This window comes from Triplophysa rosa, linkage group LG25, assembly GCF_024868665.1.
Source record: "Triplophysa rosa linkage group LG25, Trosa_1v2, whole genome shotgun sequence".
NCBI lineage: Eukaryota > Metazoa > Chordata > Actinopteri > Cypriniformes > Nemacheilidae > Triplophysa > Triplophysa rosa.
The window spans coordinates 672,360-691,381 of NC_079914.1; the positions used below are offsets into that span (position 1 = coordinate 672,360).

General features: G+C 45.3%; 1 protein-coding gene across 4 annotated transcripts in view; it reads left to right on the forward strand.

The window, feature by feature from the left end:
• si:ch211-126j24.1 (phosphofurin acidic cluster sorting protein 2) overlaps positions 1-17,490 on the forward strand; it is a 141,115-nt gene extending 123,625 nt beyond the window's left edge. For all 4 annotated transcript variants that reach the window (XM_057324927.1, XM_057324928.1, XM_057324929.1 and 1 more), the window contains 6 exons: positions 2,155-2,197; positions 9,925-9,967; positions 10,065-10,191; positions 10,351-10,559; positions 10,632-10,745; positions 15,223-17,490. In XM_057324927.1, coding sequence (XP_057180910.1) covers positions 2,155-2,197; positions 9,925-9,967; positions 10,065-10,191; positions 10,351-10,559; positions 10,632-10,745; positions 15,223-15,338 — 652 coding nt within the window. In that variant the 3' untranslated portion in view covers positions 15,339-17,490. The remainder of the gene's footprint in view (positions 1-2,154; positions 2,198-9,924; positions 9,968-10,064; positions 10,192-10,350; positions 10,560-10,631; positions 10,746-15,222) is intronic.
• The last annotated feature ends 1,532 nt before the right edge of the window (positions 17,491-19,022 follow it).

The window sequence follows — 19,022 nt, forward strand, 5'->3', positions numbered from 1 at the left end:
TGAGAAAAAATAATATCGCTATATGAGTCTGTATTATGTACAATATGTGTTCAATATCAATAATCACAGTTATTCATATCAGTCAATATTATTGGCAGTACAGCGGTCTATTGTGACGGCTCTGCTTCACACCATACAGTACACATACACGCACACGAATCTGAATACAGAAAATATTCCTCTGTAACTTGAAGGAATGTTGTGTTGCTTTGTGGATGACATCATACTGTCACACTTCTCATAACGAGCATGAATTTCTTGACTTGTAGGGGGATTTCTGAATGAGCGCTTGCAAGACTCCCAGCAGTTAATCCAAAGATAATATATATTAACAAGATGCGCCACTGCCATTACAATGAATGGAGAGGAATGCGACATTCAATTTGGCCGCTCTAGCAAAGAAAGCCCCGCTTTCCAGTAGAACGAACCAATCGTCAGCCGTTAAAGACTGACGAGTCTCTGGGGCGGAGCTTATGTGAGGCGCTTGCCAGCCTGGGGTGCGTTTCCCGAACAACGACATAACTTGCTGGTTAACCACCATAGTTCGATGCATCCTTGGGGAAATTAACAAAGTAGTTACGACTGTGTAGTTACTACCCGAAACCGTAGTAACTCCATTGGAGATCAATTGTTTGAAACAAGTTGGTTCAGCAATCTAGTTGATGACGCCACACAGGTGGTGGAGTAATGACGTTTGCTAATTAATACGTTCAGATTCTTTCTGTAAATAATATGCATTGCATTTAAAGGCTACTTTTGTTATCTTATTTTTGTCATCTAATGTTTTATTTCACAGTATTTAATTCATTCATAAGTTTCCTCCTACGTCATTCCGCCCAGTGATTCACCAGGGTCCTAAACCACGCAGGTTCATGCGCACTTTTCAAAAAACAGTTCTTTTTTCTTGACAAACTAAAATATGTAAAATTGAATATATCGAATGATGGATATAGAATGCACTGCGTGTTGCTTGCTTGCTTTGTTCAAAAGCATGATGTATGTTAGTCTACATGTCATAATAATAAGGACCACAGCTCTAGACCTGTAGTTCCAACCAAGCAACTTTCCAATGCTGCTTTCGATTGATCGTTGGAACGATGGTTTCGGGAAACACTTGAATCATTGAACTATGCTGGAACAACGGAACTTGCGACCATAGCTTTTGGAAAACGCACCCCTGTGCGAATGCACAGTAGCTGAAGTGACCTCGAAAAATGTGATTCTTGATGCAATTCAAGCTTAACAAACTAAAGTTATGGTACAGTCCATATCAGGTTTAATCATTGATTGGAAATATGCTATTTAAAATAGATTTTTACCAGCAATTTTAGAAATATCTGCCTTCCATCATTCAAAGAGATAGGACCGTTGACTTGCTATGACGTAAATAGCTGCCCAGAGGCGCTGCAAACATGACCGACGATTGGCACGACTTCCATAAATGGACTTTGGTTAATCATAAGTTAGTCTTATAGACTACAATACGACCCAGAATCCACCCCACTTGAATATATGGTCAGGAGTGAAAGTGATCTATTTGTCAGTTATGGTGAACCATAACGGAAATGTGACCTCTGCATTTAACCCATCCAGTGAGTCGTGAACACACACAACAAGAGCAGTGGGCATCTATCATTGCAGTGCCTGGGGAGCAAACGGGGGGTTAGGTGCCTTGCTCAAGGGCACGTCAGTCGTTACCTGCTGGCCCTGAGAATCGAACCGGTGACCTTCTGGTTACCAGTCAGACTCTCTATCCACTAGGCCACTAGGCCAGTGTTGCTCATTCATTCGTAATATGAATATATCCACTGTTTTCACAATAATAACATTTGTGTGTTTTTTCAGACATGTTCAATAAGTCAACTTACAGTGCATTCAACATATACTTTTTATTACTATGTGTGTTCTGTGGGATCAAACCAGTTGACAGAATGTTGAATTCACTGAGTTTTGAGATACGTATAACATTGAGTCCTGCAGCCTTACACCGCCCCTGACAGGTGGGGATGTAAGAAGCAATCCCATCAACCATAGCATGAGTCCTCACACTCACTGCAGGAATTATATCCCCCTCATACATCTCATACACCATCTCAGCTTTGCATCACACGTGTCACATGACCCCTGTGCTGATGTCATCTTTTTCTTTCACAGTCCTGATGAAGACTCGTGTCAGAAGTTTGTGCCCTTCATTGGGGTAAGAAACTTTCTGTTCAGGAAGAAATACTGCAGTATACTTTCATATTCACTGTATCATGTTATAGTGTAGTTATGACCAGGACAGCAAACACAGGGGCATTAAATAAGAGAGCAAACAAGGAATAATTGCGTGGGGCATGAAACAGTGACGGGATGAGTAATGAGCAAACGAGGAGCGGGACCATGTGCGTTCTGCAGGACTGTCAACCCTAAACTACTGTTAAAAGAACAAGCACTTATTTCATGAATAGATGACTAGTGTCACGTTTATTTTATTCTCCTCCATAGAAGTTCCTTAGATGGAAACCGCTTTACATGGCTCAAGGTGGCAACAAACTGAGAACATAAAACATTTCTGTTTATGTTTGATATCAGCAAGAAACAAATGTATTTAATTGTGTTACTTTAAGCTGTTTCCTTGCAATGGATTTATGTGAAACGTTTAACTTTATTTGTAGAATAAGAGCTCATTATTTTGACAGCAACTAGTTATTACAAGATATGTTTGACAGAATTTTGGGTTCCACTGGTCGTTATTAGGTAAATTAAATCCCCATTATCTCTTCCCGACCGCAGATTCAGCTTTACAAGACACCTTTTCCTCAGTTTTTCAGTCAATACTCACATTTCCCCCCTTTAGGGACAACAACTGTTGCTACACGACAAAAACACCTTGTGGTTTCATGGTTTGATTGTTTTGAACAACCCTAAATGACGCTAAACCAATCCAAAATCTTAACTACAAAAACAGGCGATGGTCAATACACAGGTAATCCAATAATACAAGAAACACTAGTGCTGTGTCACAATTCTCATACTTATACTATGCACTAAAAGTATGTACTGTTTTTGTAATGGAAAAGTATACATTTTAGCGTATAGCAAAACAATATGCACGCAACAGGAAGCTGAAGTGGCCGTTGTTGCCTAGACAACATTGTGGCCAATAACTGTCACACACATTAAAGTACAGCTCTTCTTTCCAATAAGGTATTTATTCATTCATTATTTCATATGTAATGTTTACTGTATACTTACATTTATTAATTTAGTGACGCATCAGTTATTTAATTTTAATTAATGCAGTGGAGCTGTGGGTAATATCAGCCGTTAGAGTGTGCATCATTCTGCACTTTCAATTTCTACCAGAAGTAGTAGACCATCCGGGAATCTTTGGAATACTATTTTCAACATACTACGATTTGGGACATACTAATTCTACTTTCGAATACTATTAGGACGGATAGTATTCGGATTTGGACGCAGCATAGGACTAGACGGAGAAAAGATAAAACAAATTTCTAAAAATCTTCACCCTGGCAGCAGTTTTTAGGTTTTAGTGATCAGGCACTGCGTTTGCATGTGGACGAACAGCCAAACTGCATATAAAAATTTTGAAAATACCAGTGTTCGTGTGGACTGGGCCTAAGCAGAGAATGAGTTATTAACGTCTCGGTTACGGATGTAACCTCGGTTCCCTTTCTGTCGGTCTCTCGACGTTGTGTCGAACCGACAGATGGGGTTCGTCCCTGAGAACCAATCGCTTCCGACTTCTTAGAAAAGGCCAATGAAAATTGGCGAATGAAATTTGCATGCCGGACTGCGCCCCGGATATCCGGGTATAAAAGGGAGACGGCGTGCCTCATTCATTCACCTTAGTTCTGAGGAGCCTGAGACCTCTCATGACTGCTGCAGTGGACAGCACGTGTTGTGGAAAGGAGGACACAACGTCTCGTTCCCTCCATCAGGGAACCGAGGTTACATCCGTAACCGAGACGTTCCCTTTCTGTCGGTCTCTCGACGTTGTGTCGAACCGACAGATGGGGTTCCTATGGAAAACGCCATAACACTGTGCCCTGTCACAATCTCTAGCGAAGCGACGGTGACTGGCCTGGGCGTGTCAGCCATGAGCGCTACCGCGAAATTGTAACCTACCAGTGGGTAGGTAGGGGGTCCCAGAGCTTTCTTGAAAGGTGGGAAGGCCCCCACCTTCGGCCTCACAGGCAGCGGCCTTGTTTCTCTAACAGCGAGAAGCCGCCCGGAACCGTAAGGCCACTGGGTAAGCGCTACTTCCTCAAGTGGGGGATGCGCTACAGAGACCACTTCCTACTGCAGGGAGGAGTCTAGTGGAGATACCAACATGGTCTCACCGATAGGGGAGAGCTCATGGGAAGAAAGTGCGGATTGAAGGAGTTAACCGCGAGGTGGAGGTCCACCTAAGGAGGTCATGGGTTACCAAGGTGGGAACCAGCATGAGGATACATCAGACGGAACCGCCCTACTGGGGGGTTGCAACGTCTGGTAGCACTAGGTCCGGTTAGAGCTATGTTGCGAATAACTCCGGAGATACCCGGCCTAAGGGGCAGGGCTGCTCTGCCCAGCCCGCCCGCAGGAGGTGCTTGCTAGTGATGGATGGAGTGCCTGTTCTTCACCCAGTGGGGGAAGAAGGGAGGCTAGTAGTACGCTGACCCCCTTAGGAGAAAGGGGGGAAGGTACTGTCATAGGCGTACACCCTACCGGCCGCCGGTCTTGCCTGATGCCTGCAAGACTCGAGCCGATACCGGTTTTACGCGGAGGCTGTAGGACCTCGCGAAGGTGATGGGTGTAGCCCAACCCGCAGCTCTGCAGATGTCTGCCAGAGAGGTGCCTCGAGCCAGTGCCCACGAGGAGGCTGTACTCCGTGTGGAGAGAGCTCTCACCCAGTGGGCGTAGGCGATCTTAGGACAGGTACGCCAAAGTGACGGCGTCCATGATCCAGTGCACCAATCTCTGTTTGAGACAGCCCTCCCTGCTGATCTCCAAGAGCTTCTGCGGCTCTGCGTGCGGTCGAAGCAGAGGCGCAGTGAGCGTACTGGACACAACACGGATGAGGTTGGGTCTTCCTCCCCGGTGGGGAGCGCCTGTAAGTTCACCACCTGGTGTCTCGGGGGAGTGGTGGGAACTTTGGGCACGTAGCCGGGCCGGGGTCTCAAGATAATGTGAGAATGACCGGGCCTGAGTTCTAGGCAATCTGTGGACACGGAGAATGTTTGTAGGTCCGCTACCCTCTTGAGCGTCCTCCCAAGAGCCGTCTTCATCGAAAGTGAGAAAGAGCGGCATCTCCGAGGGGGCTCCAGGACCGCATCAAGGTCGTAAGAGGGTACGGAGCGTGGGTGAGGTGGTAGCCTTCCTGCGCCCCTTAGGAACCAAATGATCAGGTTGTGCTGTCCTAGAGACTACCAGCAACTGGGTCGTGATGAGCGGCAACAGTGGCTACATACACGTTCAGTGTGGAAGGGGAGAGATTATTCTCGAGTCTCTGGGAGGACCGCACCCACTTGATCAAGCAACTCTGCGGGTCTTCTCTTCGAGAAGAGCACCAGGATGAGAAGAGGCACCACTATAGGCGTACAGTCGCCTAGTGGCCAGGGCCCTAGCCTGAGTAGTGGTCTTAACCGCCGCAGGGGTTAGGCCACTCAGGATCTCCTCGTTCCGTCCAGGGGCCAGACATGGAGGTTCCAGAGGTCTAGCCCGTGATGCCATAACGTGCCCTTCCCCTGGGAAAGCAGGTCCTTCGTCAGGGGAATCAGCCAGGAGGGAGCTGTCGTCAAGAGCATTAGCTCCGAGAACCAAGTCCGGTTGGGCCAGTATGGCGCAACTAGTACACTTGATGCTCCTCTCCCTGACCTTGCACAGGGTCTGTGCAATGAGGCTCACTGGGGGAAAGACGTACTTCCGCTTGTCACATGGCCAGCTGTGCGCTAGAGCATCCGTGCCAAGGCAGGGAGTACCTTAGCGGGAAATGGGTGGTGTCCAGGGAGGCGAAGGGGTCTACCTGAGCCCGCCCGGACTGGACCCAATGAGCTGGCTGCGCGGGGGTGGAGTCGCCACTCTCCGCGAGGTGTCAACTGACGAGAGAGCACATCGGCTGTCTGGTTCAGGTCTCCTGGGATATGTGTGGCTCGCAGGGATCTGCTCACCTGCGGACTCCACAGGAGGAGGCGTCGGGCGAGTCGTGTTAGCTGCCTTAAGCGAACGCCACCCTGGCGGTTATAAACGCTACGGCAGTTGTGCTGTCCGACCGGACCAGCACGTGCTTGTTCTGCACAAGAGGTTGTAACCCCTTCAGTGCGGGTAGCACATCCAACAACTCTAGGCAATTTGATATGCCTGCGCAGGCAGGGGCCCGTTCATCGCCCGACACTGCGTGCCCGTTGCACACGGCACCCCAACCCTGCAGGGAGGCGTCTGCGACCCTGACGTGTCTCGACCTGCCTGAGAGGGACCCCCGTCCGTAGAAAGGTCATTGAAGACCAACTGGTTAGGTTGCGTCGGCAGAAAAGCGTAATCACCATCCGCCTGCTGCCGGTGTGCCACGCTCTCCAGGGAACTCGACTCTGTTGCCAGTGTTGGAGCGGTCTCATGTGCATCAACCCGAGGGGTATCACCACCATCGAGGATGCCATGTGCCCAGGAGCCTCTGAATTTCAGGGGGACCGCTGACTGCTTGAAATATTCCAGGAAGTTCAACACTGACTGAGCGCTTTCTGAGTCAGTCGTGCTGTAATGGAGACAGAGTTGAGTTCCATACCAAAAAAAGGATGCTCTGCACAGAGGAGAGCTTGCACTTTTTCGGTTGACCAGTGGTCCCAATCGATCTAGGTGCCGAAGCACTAGGTCCCTGTGTGTACATAACAGATCTCACGAGTGTGTCAAATGAGCCAGTCGTCGAGATAGTTTAGTACCCGCACACCTCTCTCCCTGAGGGGAGTGAGGGCGGCTTCCACGATCTTCGTGAAGACAGGGACAGACCGAAGGGGAGGACTCTGTACTAATATGCCTGACCCTCGAAAGCGAACCTTAGGAACGGGCGATGACGAGGGAGAATTGAGACATGAGAGTAAGCGTTCTTCAGGTCGATTGCCATGAATCCATCTTGACATCTGATAGATGCCAGGATGCGTTTCTGCGTGAGCATCCTGATCGGCAGCTTGAGTAGGTGCCTGTTCAGGGTATGCAGATCTAGCGACCCCCGCTCTTTTGGGGACGATGAAGTACGGGCTGTAAAACCCGTTGAACATCTCGGCTAGAGGGACGAGCATGATCGCTTCCTCTCCAGAGGGGTGGCGACCTCGGCCCTAAGCACGGGGCATCCCTGCCTCTGCTGAGGTTAAGAGGATGCCCCAAAACTTGGGCGGGCGTCTGGGGAGTTGGATCGCGTAGCCGAGACGGACCGTATCCCGTAGTCACCGTGACGGTTTGGGAAGCTCTTGTCAGGCTAGGGGTACGTTCTGCTTCATCAACCTCCCGGGGGCTGTGATAATACCCAGACGATGATGTGGCACAACGCACCATCGAATGAGAGTGCTTAGGCTGCTGATTATCCTTGACATTGGGTCTCGCCATGACGCAACGTCGAGTTGCCGAACACTGTCATGTAGAGGGTGAGAGCGGCTGTGATAAACGCCCAGAGAGGGAGAAAACTTTTAGAATGGGCTGTTGGGACGGGGCAGGAACCGTCCCGGATCGACCACCAGCAATGGAATGGCTGGGGTCGGGCCCGAAGGTATTCTCGATCTCCCTGGGGTCTTCCCATGAGGGCCGCTTTGGCTTTCGCCACGGCTGCTGACGGGGTGGTGGTCTCCTCTTCGATGTCTCGAAGAGGACCAGGGCTGCTGGGAAGCAGACGGTGCACGGGATCTCGGCGGCCAGAGGGCGGTCGAGTCGCGGCTGGGGAGGACATACTTGATATCCTCTGTCTGCTCCCTAACTGTCGAACTCGACAGTATCACCAAACAGCCCCCCCTTGCGAGATGGGTGCATCGAGAAAGCGGACTTTCTCATTATTACTCACCTGTGCAAGGTTCAGCCAGAGGTGTCTCTCCTGGACCAGAAGTGTGGACATCGCCCGATCCAGGGCCCGCGCGATCACCTTGGTCGCCCGAGTGCGAGGTCGGTGAAGCCACGAAGTTCCTGCATAAGCACTGGGTTGGTCTTACCCTCGTGGAGCTCTCTCCGCGCATTGGCCTGCAAGAAGGCCATAGCGTGGAGAGAGGGGACAGCTTGGCTCGCAGCAGAGTAAGCTCTCGAGACCTCAGATGCCGAAAAGCCTACGTGCTTTGGACGGGAGTCTAGGTCGTGCCCCTGGGGGACATCGACGTATCCTCTAGCTGCCCCACCATCGAGGGAAGAAAGGGTGATGGAACTAGTTTATGTGTACGCGCCTAAGGGGGCGTTCCAGGTCGTACTAGGTTCCTCATGCACTTCCAGGGGAACACGGCACTGGGGGCGAGTGCGGCTTGGAGCCGCTCTCAAGCCCGATGTACCGTGTATCCAGCCACGAGCGTTGGGAGAGGCAGTGCGGTGCACTGCAACCCAATGCCGGCGGCCCGGGAAAGCATGGCTGACATTTCGACGTCCGCTTCTTCCTGATCTCGAGCGAGGAGGGAGGGAGCTTCAAGGAATCGTCGGAGTCTGATGCCAGTAAGTCACCCTCCAATGCTGCAACAGACATCTCATCATCACGTACCGTGTCCGATACGTGATTGAGGAATAAGACGGCGGACCGTCTCATGGGGAACGGTCAGACGAGCAAGACGAGGTGCGAACGGTCCGCGAGCCAGTGGCTGACGGATTAGCGCTCACAGTAATCCTCATATCACCCTCGCTGCTCGCCGTAGCGGTCAGCAGGGCCGTAGTCCTGCCGTCATGGAACGGGAAGCAGACGAGGTGGTGGCTGAGTCCCGTGGGAACACAGCCACCCGTGACGCAACGTCTGAATCGTCAACCGCCCGCAGTGCAGGCAGGACGTATCCACAACATCTGCCCCAGCGTACTGGAAGCAGACATCGTGTCCGTCCCCCTCCTCGATGAGTGTGTTGCACCCACGAGAACAGCGGGACATGCCACGCTGGAGAAATTTGCTCTTTTAGAGAAAATACTCGAACACTTCTGGAACCGCTGAGACACTCCCGCTGCACCACGCCGTAGAGCCGGCAGTCTTGTAGCGAAGTCTGTTGATCATGAGCGAAGGCTCCGAAGAACAAAAAGTGAATGAATGAGGCACGCCGTCTCCCTTTTATACCCGGATATCCGGGGCGCAGTCCGGCATGCAAATTTCATTCGCCAATTTTCATTGGCCTTTTCTAAGAAGTCGGAAGCGATTGGTTCTCAGGGACGAACCCCATCTGTCGGTTCGACATAACGTCGAGAGACCGACAGAAAGGGAACCAGGCTTTATGTAGGGTGAGACAAGACACAGCTGATGTTAATAAGGCATGAGGAGTTTGAGCACAGCATTATGGGAAATGTAATCCAGGTTGAATGGCAATGGTCTGGGGAGTGTATGGAGGTTTAATGTCCTGCAGTTGAAATGCAATTCCTGGATTAAATTCCTTTAAATTGAGGCGAGATCTGGACTCTTTTTACAGCACAGCATGAAACTAAATGATCTCATTCCAGTCTTCCAAACTCTAGTGATGACTCAATCCTGTTACCAAATTTATTATAAGAAAAACAAATGTTTTTCCTAAACAAATATATGTTCAGCAGTAACGACAAACCAAAATTTCGTCATGCACTAGCTAGGCCATATTTTGTGATTTCACGTTTAAGCGAAATCTGTTCATCACGTACAGTACATTCTGCATGAAGAGTAGAATGATGAGAATATAGAGAGTATAGTATGAATAGCTAAATATTTATGAAGATTTCTTTCTGTCGTGTGTTTGATGCGTCTCTCTGCAGCTGGTGAAAGTGGGGATTGTCGAGCACAGTTTATCTACATCAGGTAAGATTGATGTTTACAAATACAGATGAGAGAGATGAAGTACAGCACACACTCACACAGACACAGATGAGAGCAGTGACGGTGTTTTCTGCTGCAGTGGACTCTGATGATGTAATGGTGGGCAGTGTGAATGTTCTCTCCTCACCTCCTGCCCAGATGGGGAAAGACATGACCTCCACTCCTCCCTCATCTCCCTCTGTCTCTGCCACTCTCTCTGGAGCAGGGTACTACACACGCACAAACTCAATTCTTTTCACTTAAACTACATTGCCAAAACGAAAAAATCGGCCTCTACCACACACTGTGTATGTGGCAAGATATATTTGAGACATGAATGTGCATTTACTGCATACTGCACAACAAAAACATGTGTCTGTGTGTAGCTCTCCAGGCAGCGGCAGTGAGGTGATGGGTCTTCAGGTGGACTACTGGACACTTCAGGCATCAGAGAAGAAAAAAGAAGGCGACAGGAGAAACACACTAAAGAGTAACTTCCGCTCGCTGCAGGTGTCCAGAATCCCCAGCGGTGGAGAGCCGATACCTCCACCTGGCATGGCCATGACCGTCGTCATGAAGGAGAAAAACAAGAAAGGTAACACGATTACATTACAGGGAGTTGTGTTTGGTTTTTGCCCCCTCACTTATGCCTTCTTTCTCCTCTCAGTGATTTTCCTCAGCAAGAAGCTAAAAGAGAAGGATGTGGATTCAAAAAGTCAGGTGATCGATGCCATCAGCCGTCTCATCTGCACCGCCAAGCACCAGCACACCATGCTCAAGGGTAAACGCACACTGTCACACAAACACATGTGATTTCAAACCAGTGCTGAAGAACCAGCAGTCAATTCAGTGTTGTGGCAGGAGGGACAGGTGTGGGGTGTGCGGACGATAACGGAAATCTTTTCTTTTGTTCTTTGAATAACAATAGTGACAGGAGTCGCAGCAGGTATAAGAATGCGGCCCCTTTAAGAGCTGCCGATCTACTCAGATCTGACGCCTCTCCCATTTTCACAACTCTTTACATTCATTTAGGAGTTTATTTAACACGTTGAAATCTGGACTTACGAACATGCTAGACAAAACGGGCTTTCTGGCATAATCTTGTGTGGTTTTGTTCATTCAAGCATGAAAGAGAACTTAATACTGATGCGCTGTCTGACCCCTGATAGCAGACATACATCTGGCTTACGTCTATTTGACATCTGCATTTACATCTGCAAGACATCTACAATACATTGTTTGCTCATCTGCAATACGTCTCGGAGATGTCTGCTGTCAGACGTCATATAGACCTCTAGAAGATGTCTGTAAGATGTTTATGATTTAGAATGGATGTAAAGCTTTTTCTAAGATGTTTAGCAGATGTTTTTACGCAGCAGATCTCCAGATCTTTAGCAGATGTATTACAGACGTTCAGACGTCTCCAAGACGTATTGCAGATGTCTTGCAGATGTAAATGCAGACGTCAAATAGACGTGAGCCAGATGGATTGTGCTATCTGGGACAGAGATTCACTGATTCTATTACACACTTACCGTGTTCACCGTGGTCTTGCAACTGTCAGAGCAGAAATGAAAACCACTGCTCTTCCTATGTTTATCTCCCCCCAAAGCATACAGACACCTCATTGGGGAAGCTCTGGCATGTGTGATTGTGTCCATCACTGCTGGTTATAGTCCAGGTACATCTTCTGTGTCCTGTCCAGGGGTCAGACAAGAAGGTTTCAGAGGTCTGGCTTAGTGCTGGGCGATATACCGGTTCATACCGAATACCGGTGTGTATTTTTGTTATGATATGAATTTTTAATATACCGCATTACTGGTGTATGTCGCTTAATCAACGTGCGGAATGCGGCGCAGTGTGACACTGTTTCAGTGGGGCCCCTTTTAACTGTTGCACTGTGACCGGCCATTCACACAGAATGCGTCTATGTATCATAATTTTTCTATATAAACATGCGCTAAACGGAGGCGTTTGGATGTTTGCGTGCATCTCGCACATGAGCGGTGACGTTACATATTTCTTTCCCGTCGCAATAGGAGCGCGCACCTCACGGCTGAATAGCAGCACAAGTGTAACAATTGCAAGTTCGCATTACGTTATGTTAAATGTACTCACGAACAAACATTTTCTAAAAACGCTCGTGTTCCCCTCATATCTGCTCAATATAAGCATATAATATGATGTGTTTTTAGTTTGAACTGTTTCTCTATGCTATGATGAGAAATAAGGATCAGTAGAGGAAGGAGGATTGACAGCGTGATGCGATCGCTTTCTGTCACGACTGAGCGTGGAGAGAAGAGAACCCAAGCGCAGGCAGGCAGTGAAGGGGTTAAACACAAGACTTTATTATAACAAAAACAGAAACAAATACCCTCGATGGGGGAAAAAAACGAAACTAAGAAATCTGTATAAACAAAACAAAGACTTCCCACGTGGGGGCAAAATGAAAAGACAGGAACAACTAAAACAAAAACTAGAAAACCACGANGATGCGCTGTCTGACCCCTGATAGCAGACATACATCTGGCTTACGTCTATTTGACATCTGCATTTACATCTGCAAGACATCTACAATACATTGTTTGCTCATCTGCAATACGTCTCGGAGATGTCTGCTGTCAGACGTCATATAGACCTCTAGAAGATGTCTGTAAGATGTTTATGATTTAGAATGGATGTAAAGCTTTTTCTAAGATGTTTAGCAGATGTTTTTACGCAGCAGATCTCCAGATCTTTAGCAGATGTATTACAGACGTTCAGACGTCTCCAAGACGTATTGCAGATGTCTTGCAGATGTAAATGCAGACGTCAAATAGACGTGAGCCAGATGGATTGTGCTATCTGGGACAGAGATTCACTGATTCTATTACACACTTACCGTGTTCACCGTGGTCTTGCAACTGTCAGAGCAGAAATGAAAACCACTGCTCTTCCTATGTTTATCTCCCCCCAAAGCATACAGACACCTCATTGGGGAAGCTCTGGCATGTGTGATTGTGTCCATCACTGCTGGTTATAGTCCAGGTACATCTTCTGTGTCCTGTCCAGGGGTCAGACAAGAAGGTTTCAGAGGTCTGGCTTAGTGCTGGGCGATATACCGGTTCATACCGAATACCGGTGTGTATTTTTGTTATGATATGAATTTTTAATATACCGCATTACTGGTGTATGTCGCTTAATCAACGTGCGGAATGCGGCGCAGTGTGACACTGTTTCAGTGGGGCCCCTTTTAACTGTTGCACTGTGACCGGCCATTCACACAGAATGCGTCTATGTATCATAATTTTTCTATATAAACATGCGCTAAACGGAGGCGTTTGGATGTTTGCGTGCATCTCGCACATGAGCGGTGACGTTACATATTTCTTTCCCGTCGCAATAGGAGCGCGCACCTCACGGCTGAATAGCAGCACAAGTGTAACAATTGCAAGTTCGCATTACGTTATGTTAAATGTACTCACGAACAAACATTTTCTAAAAACGCTCGTGTTCCCCTCATATCTGCTCAATATAAGCATATAATATGATGTGTTTTTAGTTTGAACTGTTTCTCTATGCTATGATGAGAAATAAGGATCAGTAGAGGAAGGAGGATTGACAGCGTGATGCGATCGCTTTCTGTCACGACTGAGCGTGGAGAGAAGAGAACCCAAGCGCAGGCAGGCAGTGAAGGGGTTAAACACAAGACTTTATTATAACAAAAACAGAAACAAATACCCTCGATGGGGGAAAAAAACGAAACTAAGAAATCTGTATAAACAAAACAAAGACTTCCCACGTGGGGGCAAAATGAAAAGACAGGAACAACTAAAACAAAAACTAGAAAACCACGACCAAAAACATAATAGGGGAAAACAAGGGCAAGGTGAAGTACTCACAGCAAGACGACACAACATACGAGGTACACAGTACAATCCATGAGCACAAGACAAAGAAACAAGAGGGTATTTAAAGAGAACACAAATGAGGGATAACGACACAGGGCAGGTGTGGGTAATCAAACACTCAGGGAAAGATAAGGAAACGAGAGGAGCGGGGCTAATGACGAGACACGAGAAAACACATGAGAAGTAAAAACAAACAACTCATGGTCTTCTCACATAAAACCTAAGGACTCTGCCCCGATCCCGCCACACGACTAGAATTTCATAAACAAGACGGTGGGACCGTGACAGCTTTCCTCTCACATATCTAATTTAAGCCTTCGTTTTATGATTAAAAAATATGATTTCAGGAAATCATGACGCCATTGTGACTACGTAAAACACAACAGACATCACATGCATGTTTTAATGGAATAATTGTTACTATTTTGTTTTCAACTAATACTTTTTTGGTGGATGCTCTTAACTCTTGAAGTTGGGAGCACCAGTGCTTCCAAGGAAAAATGTTCATTTCGAGCCCAGTTCTCTATTTATTTGCTTAAATATTATGTTTGCAAGTTACCTTCGCATGCTATTTAGTTGTTAAAGAAGTCTAAACATTGCAGTTATTATAGGGGAGACTGTCACTGTCACCATGACAGTATAAAAGGGCATTTTAAGTCAATCAACAGCACTATTTCCTCTCTCAATCCGTAAAAAAAAGTGGTTAAAAATACCGCCATGTACCGTGAAACCGGTATAAATCTGGAAAACACTGTTATATACATTTTTGGTCATACCGCCCAGCACTGGTCTGGCTGTGGGTGATAGCCCTGACCCTGAAAAAGAAGGTTCTTCCTCTGAGAGATTTGCCAAAGAGAGGAGCTTTTGCAAGGAAAATGAGCTTCAAGAACCAAGTCTGGCAGAACCCTCAAGATCTGCTCCTCATCCTCCCTAATTTAGCACAGTGTCTCTGCAATCAGGTAAATGCATTCTTGTTCAGGATATGGGTGTCCATCTCTACCTGAAGTGCAGACTTGTCCTCACCTCCTACTGAGGTGAAGACTTGGATTGGATTGCAAAACCAAGACGCATTGTTCTGATGTGTGATAGGTTGGAAAGTGTTAGCCACCGTGTGAGAGCCACCAAGGGAACACCTGGCTTTAAAGGGATAGTCTCGAGTTAGCACTTGTAAACTAGAAGACACACCTACACCTGTCTCTGCCACTCACATACATTTACACCAGAGTTTGATCAGGGCTGTGAAATAAATCAAAAGATTAGTTATATATATTAAACAGTGGTATTAATAATAAATGATGCACTGGATACATTTTCACAAAACAAGACGTTATATATCAGTTTGATTCTGTTGTCTTTGTTCCTCTGCAGTGTCCATTGATGGTGTGGAGTGGCATGACGTGAAGTTTTTCCAGCTAGCGGCACAGTGGCCGACACACGTCAAGCATTTTCCTGTAGGAATCTTTGGTTACAGCAAACCAGTGTGAGATGCCGGATCACTGATGAGGAGTGAAACAGAGTGATGGAGTGATTTTCCTGTGGAAATGGTGGATTTGGAAGCTTGCGTCAGAAGTAATGTTACTCGTTGTGAAAGACACAGTGACGTGTTTATTTGACAGTGTTGTAGTAGGAACTGTACAGCAGCTTGTTGCACTTTGTTGAGTTATAGTTCGTTATTATTTCTGTGAAATGTCCTGTTTTAGTTTTTGTTGTATGTACAATATTATAGGATGGTGGAATACTTGTGAGTTTGTGTGTGGTGCGGGATTCTGTTTTGCAAGTGGGAGTGGTTAATGCACATGTGGGAGGAGTTCAGTTCATGTTGCTGAATGATTATAGCAGAGCTGTGAAGACAGCTCTTATTTTTAATATCGTTGAGCAAATAGACTTGGGTTTACAAGCTTTTCTTACAGTGTCATTACATGGATGAACTGTAAACGTTTTTTAGGGATGAAACTAGGGATGCATCGATGTATCGGCCACCGATATTAATCGGCCGATATTGGATTAATTTAACACCATCGGTAATAGCATGAAAAAGGCTGATACCGATGGTTTATTAATTAACTGCATGGAGGCAATGAGTTGCATGTCTGAATAATCCAACGTTTTCTCTGAGCAAAATAATTAAATAGCAACAGTACACACTTTATTGAAGTTTATTAAAAAAATGTTCAATGTTAAGTCAAATATGAGTTAATCTAGTTAATAAAAGAAATATGGGATAGCAAAAATCACCTTTGAAGATTGTCATGTTGTTTTAATGTATTTTTATCTCAACTTGTGCGTGTTTTAAAATGTTAAATGGATCCAATTCATGTTCAGTAAAATTAATTGAATGCAGAAAAAAATAGCTAGTATTGTAAAGTACTATGCAATTGACCAATATCAGAATCGGACGATGGTTGGTTGTTAAAATCAGTGTCGGTATCAGCCAAAAAAAATCCTATCGGTGCATCCCTAGATGAAACACACATGAACAAACAGCTTGTGTGGGTACAATCGAAGTTTTATATTCATTTGAGGTGATTTATGCTTTTAAAGACCCTTTAAACGCTCAGTTCCTTGTTGTGGGGCTGTGAGCAGTTACTCTCACTTTATACAACTTAACCATGACTGAACTTATCTGACTGTTGTTTGGAGTGTGAGAGTGTGATGTGTGCGTGTCGGTCTATAGGCTTATCATTGTGTCCCCACAATGATGGTAAGTCCTAACATTCCATGTATCAGACTCCATGATTATTATTAATCAAACTAAATGATGTTTATTTGAAAATGTAAAAATGCAGAAAGGTTTGTGTGAGGGGATACAATATACAGTATAAAAATCATTCTGTCTATGGAAAGTCCCCACAAAGTACAAGTGTGTTTGTTGGAAACAGGGTCCAGTCACTGCCAGCTATCAAGGGCTCATAACATTTATTTGTGAGTTCTCTCTAAAAATCCCTTTACACAGATTTCCTGTATGTAAATATTAAGAAACGATAAAGCAGCTTTACTTATGCTCTCATTTATGAGCGTCTTCAGTATTTGTGTGTAGTGTTCTGTTCAAGGCAAGAGGAAATAAAGTCCTCACCCAGTAGATTTTATTTTGTGTCTTTTACAAAATGGTAGATGTTTTTTATTGATTTTATTTTTTCGGTAGGCTGCTAAAGTGTTTTCCCTATGGTTTCTCTTGATTTGGGCAATGGGAATAGCCTATTTTTACAATCTTCCTTCATTTAAAAAGTGAAGAAACCAGTCTGTTTAAGATGGAAATGCAGACTTTTGCACAAAGGTATTTTTGATGTTTGACAGTATTAATTCTATATGAGATTAAGCTTTTCTCCTGTTCTCTGTATATAAATGCATACTGCCATTTCATATCCTTTCTACTGCTTTCAATTGTCACACATATACTAAAATAATTGCCACCATGGCTGTGTTGTGTTTTTTTAACATTTACTATTACTTTTTCTATCTCTCTTTTTTTAAAGGAGTTGATCTCTTTTATAGACACTTTGATTTTTGTTTTGGAATTAAGATTTTCAGATATGTTAATAAGACTAAAGTGAACCAGCGTGTTCATTATTTGTGTGCAGAAATACTTTCTTTTCAGTATTTGATAAATACTTATTGAAATATTGTTCAAATAAATGATAGATAAAAATACTTTGTCGTTGTTTTCACCTTTACTAAACATTGTATGGCCTAATGTTAATGGCTGATCCCTTTTCATGTATACACACCTTGAGGTATGCATTACTAGGGGCCAAGAAATAATTTGTGTGGTGGGCCCAATTGGTGTCCTTTGTTGATTTTATTTATTATTGTTTTTCAAGGTTTTTGAGCCCCTAACATGCTGAAAAACTCACACGTGTCAAGAGTCGTCGGCCATTAGGCAAAGGTTGGCACATTGGCATGGCAGGGGGCCTTTCTGCACAGATCACATGCATGAAACTTGGTACAAGTCGGCCATTTTTGAATTTGTGAAGACTGCAAACTGTGAACTTTTAAATACTCCTTGTGGATTAGTAATTCAATTGCCAGTGGTGACATGGCGAGGCAATGAATTTATGGTAAAATCATAGAAACAGGAAGTGCTCATATCTACTGCATACAATGAGTGATTCGATCAAAACTTACAATTCTATAAGAGTTAAAGGTTTTGATTTTGATATGGAAACGGGCAAATCATGCAATACAGTAACAAACAGTAGCAGTAATAAACTTTAAAAAATAAATAAAGATATTGTGTACAGTAGAACTCACGAAGGCAGAACATTAACTGCAACTTTCATGTGTGATTACTAGAATTTTGCATGAAGCTATATCTGTTAATGATTGACTGAATAAATTTATGGTGCCAGGTTAAGTTAATCAACATTGACATTTACTTTCTTCATTGACTGTCAGGAAAAATAAATACATTTTGCATTCCTCCCAAAATCGACTATAAAGCAAGTTAGCTTTAACAAACTGAGTGTAATGAAAATTCCTCATGCCATGGCTTACATTTTACGTGGCTTGAAAGCGGTGAATCCCCTTGGAGAAAAGTTGAATATCCTTTGATGTCCAAGTGAACGCTTAAAATCAAGAAAAAAAAATTCAAATCCAGTTGCCTCATTTCTGAAATGCTCATGATGTTTGTTGGCACAGTGTGGAGGACAGAAGAAAACTTTATTTCAATATTCAAGTGTTTTTTAGGCTCTTAGTATGCCTTAATTGCCACAAAATTAAGCACACACAACACTGCTGGGGCCTCAGGTATCAACGCTGCGTACGCACAAAAACTATGCGAGTAGTATATATGGGGGACATAGTGTCAAAATGATTGATTGTGACCTTTGACCTTTTCGGGGGGGTTGAATTACTTCCGGACCACCCACGTTGTGAGGGCCCCTCCCCCTTTGCGTTGACCTTTGACCATATCCGCCCCATTGTGAGGGACTTCCCCCCTTTGTGTTGAACTTTTGGCCTTTGACAGTATCTGTCCACGTCGTGAGGGATTGCCCACGTCTGGAGTTGAACTCTTGAACTTTTGCCCGTACGGTTACCGAGCATTTTTCTCTCTTCTCCGGAGATCATGTTTGGACATGTTTTTATGATGTTGACACGTATCTTATGCGTGAATAAATAAAGNCAAATGTTTTGTATTCTATGAATAAAATAGCCGATTGATCATTATGCTT